Below are 12,338 nucleotides of genomic sequence, written 5' to 3'. Positions count from 1 at the left end.
CAGAAAAGGCAGCTTTGCCACAGCACAGCAGCACGCACAGAATGTGGCCGCCCAGGGCTCTGTCCTTGACCCTGTGGTCCAGGACTGTTTACCAAGGGCTGCCAAGCACTGAGTGCCCCGTGCACATGGCCAGACACTGCACTCATGGAGCGGAGAAGACAGTGAATGAGACTTGGTCCCTGGCCTCCAAAGGCTTAGGGCGTAGTGGCTGTCATCAAGCACCATGACAAGGGCCAGGAGGGGGACCTCTTAGGAGACCATGCAGTGATGGTAGCCAGAAAGAATGAAGGCCTGCAGTGAGGATGGAGTGGTCAGCCTGAAGCCATCTCTAGCAAGTGGCCAGGACGCTGATTGTTCTGTGCAGGTTGGAGGTAAGTGGTGAGTCTGAGAAAAGGGCCAGAAAGACTCCCCAGCAACTGCTGGCAGAGGGTGAAGGGCATGTTCCCGCAGGATGCAAGCCAGCTGCCTTTGGAGGGGAGATGGGCACTCAGTTTAGGCGCTCCTACGGCAGCGTCAGCAAGACAAGCAGGTTGCGGCAGGGGTCTGTGCATTGCTGTGTAAATGTAGGGGGCATCAGGAGGCAGACAGTGGCTGATAACCAGCGTCTCAAGAGACTTACTGGGGCAGAAAGACCAGGGGAGAAGTGTGCATCACCCTTGGGGTTAAGGGACAGTTGTCTGTTAGGTGTTGCTTCCTGGAGATGGCTGAAAAGCCAGTCCAGCCTGCAGGGACCAGGCCACCACCCACCTGATGTGGGAGCATTTCCCCCCCGCTGGGCTGCTGAATCTGGGGGACATAGGGAAGCTGAGGCTGGTGTTCTGAGTGGTGGCAGAGCTGAGCCACAGGGGATGTCTGAGGTCAGCCCTGAGCAGAATGGAGTAGGGGCTCAGGGTGGGTCAGGGAACTGGAAAGTGGGCACTGTGCACGCAGCCCTTGAGGGGAGCTAGGGTGGGGATCCCCCACCGTGTACGGAAGGCAGCAGCCTTGGAAGCAGGATGCGCTCCTTAGTGTGCTCGCTTGATACCAGAAAATGACTCTAAAAACTGAAGACTGAGTTTCATTCACACAAAACACGGACTTCACCTGTGAGGCTCTGTCCCAGAGAGACGGGGCCTTCCCTCATGTCTGTTATTGGGATGTAGCTAAACAAAAGTACAAATCAAACTGCAAGTTACTCTGTATCTTTTCCTAATCAACACAGCAACAGTCCTCAGTGGTACTGCACCACTCTGGAAAAAATGCCTTCAGGTTCCTTCCCATCCCCCAAGGCAGCAGCAAATCCTTCGTGTCGCCTCCTATTGGCCAAGGCAGCCAAAGATTTAAAAGTCTTTGGTTCGTAGATGGCCAGATCCGCTAGGACTTTCCTGTTGAGCTCCACCTGGCACTGGGAAAAGAATGAATCAGAACCTGCAGTCAGTGTGAGACACACACTCTGGCTCAGGAAGAACCCAGCTGCACACTCGCCTGGGGGGAGGGAAGGCCTAGGAGAATCCTATCTGGGTGGCACAGCAGAGGACTTCCAGGCAGGATACTGAAGGATAAATGTGGACAAGGGTGAGGGAGGCACCTGTGGAGTCTGCAGGCAGGCTAGAGTCCAGTCCAGATGTCAGCCCAGGGAACCAAACACCTTGTTCAGGGTGCTTGGTCACCACCCTGACTGAGCTGACTGCTGGCCTAGGGTAACCCTTTAAGCCAACTTGGAAGTGCCCACAAGAACCACGGAGGATTTCAGAAGCTAGTGAACAATGCCAGAGTTTAAGGAGCAGAAAAGAAGGGGGCCAGTCTCTGAGCATTAAACTCAGCTACCAAGGCCGGGCATGGTGTCTCACTTGTAATCCCAGCACTTTGGGAGGACAAGGCAGGCAGGTCACCTGAGGTCGGAAGTTCGAGACTAGTCTGACCAACATGGGGAAACCCCATCTGTACTAAAAAATACAAGAAAAAAAACCACAAGGCCGAGTGCGGTGGCTCACGCCTGTAATCTGAGCACTTTGGGAGGCTGAGGCAGGCAGATCACCAGCTCAGGAGATCAAGACCATCCTGGCTAACATGTTAAAACCCTGTCTTTACCAAAAATACAAAAAAATTAGCTGGGCGTGGTGGTGGTCACCTGTAGTCTCAGCTACTCAGGAGGCTGAGGCAGGAGAATGGTGTGAACCCGGGAGGCGGAGCTTGCAGTGAGCCAAGATTGCGCCACTGCACTCCAGTCTGAGCAACAGAGTGAGACTTAGGGTCTGGCTACCAAGGACAAAGTGGCCTAACTGTACTACCTGTGACCTGTATGCTTTGTGCGCAGTCTGTCTCCTTTCTTTTTTTTAAGACAGAGTCTCACTGTGTCGCCCAGTCTGGAGTGCAGTGGCACAATCTCAGCTCACTGCAAGCTCCGCCTCCTGGGTCCATGCCATTCTACTGCTTCAGCCTCACAAGTAGCTGGGACTACAGGCGCCCGCCACTGCACCCAGCTAATTTTTTGTATTTTTAGTAGAGACGGGGTTTCACTGTGTTAGCCAGGATGGTCTTGATCTCCTGACCTCGTGATCCACCCACCTCAGCCTCCCAAAGTGCTGGGATTACAGGCGTGAGCCACCGCGCCCGGCCAAGTCTGTCTCCTTTCTTAACTACAGTTCCCTGAGTAAAATGGGAAAGTCAAACCTCCTAAGCCTACCCTGAAGATCTTTGTAAAGCACCAAAGACTGCCTTCTGCAAAATGCCCACCCCTCAACCTTTTAGGAAATAATGTACACAAAAGCAGAGGGACGAGCATAATGACCAGATTCAGTATCACCAAGATTTTGCTACACTTGCATAAACCATCCATTCACTCCAAAGCATTCCCCTTCCTTTCTGTAAGTTCCTATTTCACCTGCTGTCATCAGAAATCATTATTAAAACTTTCTGTTGTTGTTGAGACAGAGTCTCAAACTGTCCCCCAGGCTGGAGTACACTGGTGTCATCTCAGCTCACTGCAACTTCTGCTTTCTGGATTCAACCCAATCTCCTGCCTCAGCCTCCCGAGTAGAGCTGGGATTACAGGCGCATGCCACCACCACGCCTGGCTAATTTTGTATTTTTAATAGAGACAGGGTTTTACCACATTGGCCAGGCTGGTCTCGAACTCCTGACATCAGGTGATCAGCCCACCTCTGCCTCTGCCTCAAAGTACTGGGATTACAAGTTTGAGCCACAGCACCCAGCCTCATTGTTTAAACTTTAAATTAAACTTTGAAGTTAAAGTCAAGTTTTTCTACACTTTTTTTTGAGACAGAGTCTCACTCTGTCGCTCAGGCTGGAGTGCAGTGGCGTGAACTCGGCTGACAGCAGCCTCTGCCTCCCAAATTCAAGCGATTCTCCTGCCTTAGCCTCCTGAGTAGCTGGGACTAGAGGCGCCGGCCACCATGCCTGGCTAATTTTTCGTATTTTTAGTAGAGACAGGGTTTCACCTGTTAGCCAGGATGGTCTCGATATCCTGACCTCATGATCTGCCCGCCTCGGCCTTCCAAAGCGTTGGGATTACAGGTGTGAGCCACCATGCCCGGCCTCTTTTTTCTTAATGGGGAAACATCAGGACTTACATCCCAGAAACACGTACCTTGTTTCCAATTCTGCTCTGCTGTCAACCAGTGTGGTAAGCTCTCAGACCTGCCAGAACCCCACACCAAGACAGAGTGCAGCTGGAGTGGCACCCCTCACCTCTGCCGCATGGACCGCTACCGGGCTGTGCCAGGTCTGATGGGAGGGTTTATTTACTTTTAGAGATGGAGTCTTGCTCTGTTGCCCAGACTGGAGTGCAGTGGCGTGATCTTGGCTCACTGCAGCCTCCGCCTCCCAAATTCAAGCAATTCTCCCTCAGCCTCCAGAGTAGCTGGAGTTCTAGGTGCCCACCACCACACCTGCTAATTTTTGTATTTTTAGTAGATACAGGCTTTCAACACGTTGACCAGGCTAGTCTCCATCTCCTGCCCACCTCAGCCTCCCAAAGTGCTGGGATCACAGGCGTGAGCCACCCCGCCCAACCATGGCTTTCTTTACTCTTGTCAGACGGGGTCTTGCTCTCACCTAGGGTGGAATGCAGTGGTACCATCATAGCTCACTGCAGCTTCAAACTCTTGGGGTCTCAAAATGATCCTCCTGCTTCAGACTCCTCAGTAGATGACACTACAGGTCTGTACCACCACACCCAGCATTTTTTTGTAGAGAGTGGTCTCACTATGTTGCCCAGGCTGTTGCTGGCACTATTCCTAGGCACAGTCCCATCACTCATCCACATGGGAATTGTGACCTGCTCCGTTTCCAGCCTGGGCTGGTTCACCCATCCTTAGGCAACGTGGTGGTCTCCTGCTCCCAAGAGGTCACCATATTGATACCAAACTTAACATGGACACCCCATCAGTATAGCAAACTACAGCCCAGAAGTCAGTCCCCAGGGATCCTCTGGCCTCAGCCTCCTGATTAGCTGGGACTACAGGAGGCACCGCACACCCCTCATGATGGTTACTGCAGATGTCCAGAATTTCAGCGGGGCCCACATGCTCACCCATACCTTAACTAAATTGCCAATGAGCGCTGGATACTTCAGTCCATGTTCCTGGCTAGCAGCTGTAATTCGATTAATCCAGAGCTGAAATAAGAAAACATGGAGATACTTAAAAATGACTTCTGGATCTTATGTCCCAGCAAAGCCTCTCGTTGATCTAAAGAATATTTTTCTAAAGGTAAATGGCAAAGTCAGTGAGCTATGATGGTCCCATCACACTCCGGCCTGAGCGAAATCAAGACCCTGTTTCAAAATTAAAATCAGCAAAAACCCGGCTGGGCGCGGTGGCTCACGCCTGTAATCCCAGCACTTTAGGAGGGCAAGGCAGGCAGATCATTTCAGATCAGGAGTTCGAGACCAGCATGGCCAACATAGCGGAACCCAGTCTCAACTAAAAATACAAAAATTAGCTTGGTGGCGCACACCTGCAGTCCCAGTCACTCGGGAGACTGGGGCGGGAAAATCGCTTGAACCCGGGAGGCGGAGGTTGCATTGAGCCTAGATCGCGCCATTGCACTCCCGCCTGGGCGACAGAGCGAGATTCCGTCTCGGGGTAAGAAAAAAAAAGGGGGTACGTTAGGTGCTAGGTTCATGAGGCTGAGGCGGCAGTGGTGAGGCGCAGTAATGAGGTGGCACGTGGACAGAGTGGAGTCGCCAGCCTCTCAGAAATGCGGGGGGTTCCGGGTGTGCAGAGCTTGCCAGCAGGCGTGGTCTCTTCGAGGAGCACTAGGGCAGCAGATAGTGGCCCTGGAGGGTGGGCAAGGGGCTGGGTTGACTTCAGCTGCCAGAGAGAAGGGAAGAAACCGGAGGGGAGATGAGAGCAGCAGCAACTGGGGCGGTGGCTGGCGACGCAGGGAGAGTGGCAAGGCGGCTCTGCAGTGGCACGGGCGAGGGGCTGGAGCAGGGGGTGACAGTGGGGGTGGCGGGAGAACGGACGTCCCACAGTCTGCCTGCGGGGCGACATAATTTGTCGGATTTTCGAAGCGAGGTATGAAAGGAAGAAAGCAAGGTGCTGAGGGTGGCCGGGCAGCTGCACACTCGCTGGGTCGCGGGGCAGAGACGCAGGGGCCGCGAGCGCGCTGGCCGGCGGGTGTCCCTGGTTCACGCTTACGGTCCTCATGTTCTTTTTCTTCAGGTATCGGGCTTTGGTGCATTTCACAAAGGCTCGAATCACGGTTCTGACCGCCAACCTGTAGCAGCGGTTTTTCCTCCCTCGGAAGTGCTGGGTCAGAAAACGGGAAACCAGGGTTGTCAGCGGGGCCCGCGCCGGCCGCCCCTTGGCCCGCGGGATCCCCCCGGGCGCCCAGTGCCCAGGCCGGGCGGCCGACACTCACCCTGGCGTGCTTCAGCACCTCCTGGATCCGAAAGTAGCGGTCGGTGACGCGATTCCGCAGCCAGAGCTGCGCAGTGAGGAAGACCATGGCGCCTGCGGGCCGACGTCCCGGATACTCAACGCACGCACCGCGCGGCTGCCATCTTGCCCGGGTCGGAAATGGCGGTCACGAGCGCTTCCGGGTCAGCGCCTGCGATGACTTCCGGGGCGAAGGTCGCCTCCCGTCAGCCCCCGGGTTCCCGGCTGCGCCTCTGAACTCACGGTGGTGGCGCGTGTTGGGGAACGGATGTGGGGCCGCGGCGGGGACTGACAGGAGAACGAGGCCGCAGCGCCCGTGGTCATGCACGGACGATGGATAAACATCAGCGCAGCGCGGGCCGTCCCGGAGCACGGCCCAGGCCGCAGCTGTGGCTCCGAGGGCGCCGTGAGGGCAGCGGACCCGGGTCAGGGGCGCCGCGGCCGGGGAGGCCCAGGCCGCCCTCTAGGGCCACGAGGATATTCAGGAACCGAGGTGGAGATAGTCGTATCGCTGTGAAAGTGCCCGTTGCCTCTGAACCCTGCACTTTGTTTACTTACTCATTTTGAGACGGGGTCTCGCCCGGTCGCCCTGGCTGGGGTGCAGCGGCCCGACCTCGGCTCGCCGCGGCCTCTGCCTCCCTTGTAGCTGGCACGTCAGGCCCGCGCCGCCACCCCCGGCTAATTTTTTGTGTTTTTTGTAGGGGGCGGGTCTTCCTGCGTTGGCCAGGCTGCTCTCGGAGTCCTGGCCTCTGCTGGGATTACAGGCCTGAGCCACCGCGCCCGCCCTGGAAATTCTAAGCTTCGAAATGGTAAATGTGACCGCTGTGGTGCCGATGACTGTAATCCCAGCACTTTCGGAGGCCGAGCGGGGAGGAACACTTGAGTCCAGGCGTTCAAGACCATCCTGGGCAACATAGTGAGACCCCCCATCTCTACAAAAAATTTTTAAAAAATTAGCCGGCAGCGGTGGTGGCGCGCGCCTGAGGTCCCAGCTACTCAGGAGGCCGAGACGGGAGGCTCGTCTGAGCTCTGGAGGTGGAGGCTGCAGTGAGCTCAGATTGCACCACCACACAACAGCCTGGGCAACAGAGCCAGAGTCTGTCCCAAAAAAAGAAAAAAAAAGTTTTACATTATGTGTAGTTTTATATTTCTGCTATATTACCGAAACATTGGTGGGAGGTGTGCAGTTTCTTTATAACATTTTATTATACTGGATATTTTTTAAATCGTAGAAAAGTTGGAATACTAGTACAAGGAAAACTCCCCAGTGTTCGCTACCAAAATGTGCCAGTTGTTTTCATTTGCTTCATTTGTTTAATACTCTCGAACCAAGTTCACCTACTGTTTACGTTTTGCTCCATTTTTGAGTCATTCTCTCTATAAATATAAACATACTGGATTTTTTTCCTGAACCGTTTGAGAAGTTGGAGATAACCTAAACATTTTGCTGTGTATTTACTCTTAAGAACCACACGGGCCGGGCGCGGTGGCTCACGCTTGTAATCCCAGCACTTTGGGAGGCCGAGGCGGGCGGATCACGAGGTCAGGAGATCGAGACCACGGTGAAACCCCGTCTCTACTAAAAAATACAAAAAATTAGCCGGGCGCGGTGGCGGGCGCCTGTAGTCCCAGCTACTCAGAGGCTGAGGCAGGAGAATGGCGTGAACCCGGGAGGCGGAGCTTGCAGTGAGCCGAGATTGCGCCACTGCACTCCAGCCCGGGCGACAGAGCGAGACTCTGTCTCAAAAAAAAAAAAAAAAAAAAAAAAAAAACACACGGTACAATGATCAAAATCCGGACCCAGCCCACAGTCCAGATTTAACTCACCTCAAATGTCTTTTATACCTTTTTTTCCCTGTTGAGGATTCAGTCCAGGGTAACGCACTGCATTTGTTGTTGTGTCTTTTTTTTTTTTTTTTTTTCTGTTTTTGAGACGGAGTTTCGCTCCGTCGCCCAGGCTAGAGCACAAAGGTGCGATCTCGGCTGACTGCAACCTCTGCCCCTCCGGTTCAAGCGATTCTCCTGCCTCAGCCTCCCGAGTATCTGGGATTACAGGTGTGCACTGCCACTCCCAGCTAATTTTTGTATTTTTAGTAGAGACGGGATTTCACAATGTTGGCCAGGCTGGTCTCGAACTCCTGACCTTAAATGACCACGCTGACCAACATGGTCAACTACTCAGGAGGCTGAGGCAGGAGAATCCCTTGAACCTGGAAGGCAGAGTTTGCAGTGAGCCAAGATCCCGCCATTCGTTGCACTCCAGCCTGGGAAACGAGCAAAACTCCCATCTCAAAGAAAAAAAATAAGAAGAGGAGGTCGGGTGCAGTGGCTCTGCACAACACTTTGGGAGGCCAAGGCATGTGGATCACCTGAGGTCAGAAATTGAAGACCAGCCTGGCCAACATGGTGAAACCCCATCTCTACTAAAAATGCAAAAAGTAGCCGGGCGTGGTGGCGGGCCCCAGTAATCCCAGCTGAGGTGGGAGGATTGCTTGAACGCGGGAGGCCAAGGCTGCAGTGAGCCACGATCGCACCACTGCACTCTAGCCTGGGTGACAGATGAAGACCTCGTCTCAAAAAACAAGAAGAAGAAGAAAAACTATACTTTTTTTTTTTTCAGATGAAGTCTCACTGTCACCCAGTCTGGAGTAGAGTGGCGCGATGTTGGCTCATTGCAGCCTCCGCCTCCTGAGCTTGAGTGATCTTCCCACCTCAGCCTCTTGAGTAGCTGGACCACAAGTGCATGCCTGGCCAATTACTGTATTTTTGGTAGAAACGGAGTTTACACCATGTTGCCCAGGCTGGTCTCAAAACTGGCCTCCCCGGCCGCCCCGTCCGGGAGGAAGTGAGGAGCGCCTCTGCCCGGCCGCCCCGTCCGGGAAGAAGTGAGGAGCGCCTCGGCCCGGCCGCCCTGTCCGGGAAGAAGTGAGGAGCGCCTCGGCCCGGCCGCCCCGTCCGGGAAGAAGTGAGGAGCGCCTCTGCCCGGCCGCCCCGTCTGGGAAGTGAGGAGCGCCTCTGCCCGGCCGCCCCGTCCGGGAAGAAATGAGGAGCGCCTCTGCCCGGGCGCCCCATCCGGGAAGAAGTGAGGAGCGCCTCTGCCCGGCCGCCCCATCCGGGAAGAAGTGAGGAGCGCCTCTGCCTGGCCACCCACCGTCTGGGAAGTGAGGAGCGCCTCTGCCCGGCCACCCACCGTCTGGGAAGTGAGGAGCGCCTCTGCCCGGCCACCCACCGTCTGGGAAGTGAGGAGCGCCTCTGCCCGGCCACCCACCGTCTGGGAAGTGAGGAGCGCCTCTGCCCGGCCACCGTCTGGGAAGTGAGGAGCGCCTCTGCCCGGCCACCGTCTGGGAAGTGAGGAGCGCCTCTGCCCGGCCGCCCCGTCTGGGAAGTGAGGAGCGCCTCTGCCCGGCCGCCCCGTCTGGGAAGTGAGGAGCGCCTCTGCCCGGCCACCCATCGTCTGGGAAGTGAGGAGCGCCTCTGCCCGGCCACCCTGTCTGGGAAGTGAGGAGCGCCTCTGCCCGGCCACCCCGTCTGGGAAGTGAGGAGCGCCTCTGCCCGGCCACCCATCGTCTGGGAGGTGAGGAGCGCCTCTGCCCGGCCTCCCATCGTCTGGGAGGTGAGGAGCGCCTCTGCCCGGCCGCCCCGTCCGGGAGTAAGTGAGGAGCGCCTCTGCCCGGCCACCCCGTCCGGGAAGAAGTGAGGAGCGCCTCTGCCCGGCCGCCCTGTCCGGGAAGAAGTGAGGAGCGCCTCTGCCCGGGCGCCCCATCCGGGAAGAAGTGAGGAGCGCCTCTGCCCGGCCACCCCATCCGGGAAGAAGTGAGGAGCGCCTCTGCCCGGCCACCCACCGTCTGGGAAGTGAGGAGCGCCTCTGCCCGGCCACCCACTGTCTGGGAAGTGAGGAGCGCCTCTGCCCGGCCGCCCCGTCCGGGAAGAAGTGAGGAGCGCCTCTGCCCGGCCGCCCCGTCGGGAAGAAGTGAGGAGCGCCTCTGCCCGGCCGCCCCGTCGAGAAGAAGTGAGGAGCGCCTCTGCCCGGCCGCCCCGTCTGGGAGGTGAGGAGCGCCTCTGCCCGGCCACTCGTCGTCTGGGAGGTGAGGAGCGCCTCTTCCCGGCCACCCATCGTCTGGGAGGTGAGGAGTGCCTCTGCCCGGCCACCCATCGTCTGGGAGGTGAGGAGCGCCTCTGCCCGGCCGCCCATCGTCTGGGAAGTGAGGAGTGCCTCTGCCCGGCCACCCATCGTCTGGGAAGTGGGGAGCGCCTCTGCCCGACCACCCATCGTCTGGGAAGTGAGGAGCGCCTCTGCCCGGCTACCTATCGTCTGGGAAGAAGTGAGGAGCGTCTCTGCCTGGCCGCCCCGTCTGGGAAGTGAGGAGCCCCTCTGCCCGGCCGCCCCGTGTCTGGGTAGAAGTGAGGAGCTCCTCTGCCTGGCCGCTCCGTCTGGGAGGTCTACCACGGAGGCCAGAAGCAATGTGGGGGCTGGATGTGGTGGCTCACGCCTGTGGTCCCGGCACTCTGGGGGACAAGGCGGGTTGATCACTTCGCGCTAGGAGTTCGAGACCAGTCTGGCCAACTTGGCGAAACATGAAGAATACAACAGACAAACCAACCAACCAACTCAATGACAACAAAACAGGTCTACCCTGGAGTCATACTCTAATTTTTTCTATTTTCCTTTCTTTCTGATCCTTTATCCCACTTTCTTTTTCTTCCTCTTCCTTCTCCCTCTTCTTTGTCAAATAGAGGATTGAGTTATTATCACTGATCCATATAAAGTCCCTCTCTCATTTATTTTAACTCCCACCCCCATTTCTATTCCCCAACTTCCCATGTGCAGCCTTACTAATATGTTTGATACGCATCTCTTTGTTTGTATGTATTTTTAGAAAATGTTTATGTTTTTGTATACAAAAAAAATTAATTAAAAAAAAAAAAAAAAAAAAAAACTGGCCTCCCAAAGTGCTGGGATTACAGACACAACTGGCCTACCTGCAGGATTTTCAGTTTATGGACATGACTGAGTGGAGACACAGAGAAGCTGATGTTATTGGAGATTTTTATTACTTGCATTTCCTGAGCGATGGGGACACACTCTATGCAGGGCGACATGAGAAGCCCCCGTGTTTTGTCAGGAGGCAGAGAGAGGGGAGAAAGCTAAGGCTAGAGCCTTGGCTGGGGATTCTGTGGGAACTGCAGGAAGGGCGGGGTGAGCAGCTCAGAATGGGCCGACTTGAAAAATGCCATCTTGACGGGGCATGGTGGCTCACACCTGTAATCCCAGCACTTTGGGAGGCCGAGACGGGTGGATCACGAGGTTAGGAGGCCGAGACGGGTGGATCACGAGGTTAGGAGATCGAGACCATCCTGGCTAACACAGTGAAACCCCATCTCTACTAAAAATACAAAAAATTAGCTGGGCGCGGTGGCAGGCGCCTGTAGTCCCAGCTACTTGGGAGGCTGAGGCAGGAGAATGGCGTGAACCCGGGAGGTGGAGCATGCGGTGAGCCAAGGTCGCGCCACTGCACTCCAGCCTGGGCGACAGAGCGAGACTCCGTCTCAAAAAAAAAAAAAAAAATACAAAAAACTAATTAGGCGTGGTGGCGGACGCCTGTAGTCCCAGCTACTCGGGAGGCTGAAGCAGGAGAATGATGTGAACCCGGGAGGTGGAGCTTGCAGTGAGCTGAGATGGCGCCACTGCACTCCAGCCTGGGGGACAAAGCGAGACTCTGCCTCAAAAAAAAAAAGGAAAAGAAAAATGCCATCTGGCTTTGCTGCACGGGGGCTGTCCTGGTCGCCTGTTCCTGGCCCTGGGCGACTCGGCAGGGGACGTATTGGCTTGTGCAGGAGTTAGATGAGGAGGTGGGTCTGGGCACGGGCTCTGGATGGAAGTGGGGAGGAGAACAGCCGTGGCCATAAGTTTGGCCATGTAATTCGTGGTTGTCACATACAAATCTAAGAAAACACAGTTGGAACACCCCAGCCTACAGAAAGCAACTGAAAAGGGCGCCCCAGCGGTGTGCAGACAGAGGGAAGGAAGAGAGGACAGAGATGCAGTCCAGGTCCCAGATTCCAGGTCCCGGGTCCATGCCGCCGTCCGTCATCAGGATTCAGTCGCATCAGTTGCTGCAGCAGGACGAGCCACAGACAAAACTTCTCAGACATCGAGTTGTAGAAGGAAGGGCTTTATTCAGCTGGGAGCATCAGCAAGCTACTGCCTTAAAATCCGAGCTCCCTGAGTGCACAATTTCTGTCCCTTTTAAGGGCTCACAACACTAAAGATTTCACATGAGGTGGGGTTCAGTGGCTCATGCCTGTAATCCCAGCACTTTGGGAGGCCGAGGCAGGCAGATCATGAGGTCAGGAGATCGAGACCATCCTGGCTAACACTGTGAAACACTGTCTCTACTAAAAATACAAAAAAAACCCGGGCGTGCTGGCGGGCACCTGTAGTCCCAGCTACCG

General features: G+C 55.8%; 1 protein-coding gene and 1 long non-coding RNA gene across 4 annotated transcripts; one reads left to right on the top strand and one right to left on the bottom strand.

The window, feature by feature from the left end:
* Positions 1-1,078: 1,078 nt before the first annotated feature.
* Positions 1,079-8,570, bottom strand: MRPL20 (mitochondrial ribosomal protein L20). Of its 3 annotated transcripts, none has more exons than XM_055260966.2 (4): positions 5,869-8,570; positions 5,646-5,756; positions 4,541-4,618; positions 1,079-1,384 (listed from the first exon to the last, which is right to left on the bottom strand). In XM_055260966.2, the coding sequence occupies exons 1-4, from the start codon at positions 5,953-5,955 to the stop codon at positions 1,211-1,213; spliced, it is 450 nt and encodes a 149-aa protein (XP_055116941.1). In that variant the 5' UTR covers positions 5,956-8,570; the 3' UTR covers positions 1,079-1,210. The 3 variants fall into 3 exon arrangements, with proteins under 3 accessions (XP_055116941.1, XP_055116942.1, XP_063488160.1); XM_055260967.2 differs by lacking the exon at positions 1,079-1,384 and adding an exon at positions 1,408-1,708 and having other exon boundaries at positions 4,542-4,618; XM_063632090.1 differs by lacking the exon at positions 1,079-1,384 and adding an exon at positions 3,592-3,726.
* Positions 6,101-10,822, top strand: LOC134735655 (uncharacterized). Its single transcript, XR_010118982.1, has 2 exons — positions 6,101-6,378; positions 8,506-10,822. It is a non-coding gene; the product is annotated as an uncharacterized lncRNA (long non-coding RNA).
* Positions 10,823-12,338: the final 1,516 nt, after the last annotated feature.

The sequence above is a fragment of the Symphalangus syndactylus genome, chromosome 22 (genome assembly GCF_028878055.3).
Source record: "Symphalangus syndactylus isolate Jambi chromosome 22, NHGRI_mSymSyn1-v2.1_pri, whole genome shotgun sequence".
Lineage (NCBI taxonomy): Eukaryota > Metazoa > Chordata > Mammalia > Primates > Hylobatidae > Symphalangus > Symphalangus syndactylus.
Note: the sequence above shows the minus strand (reverse complement) of the source record. Positions and strands in the feature narration are given on the sequence as shown.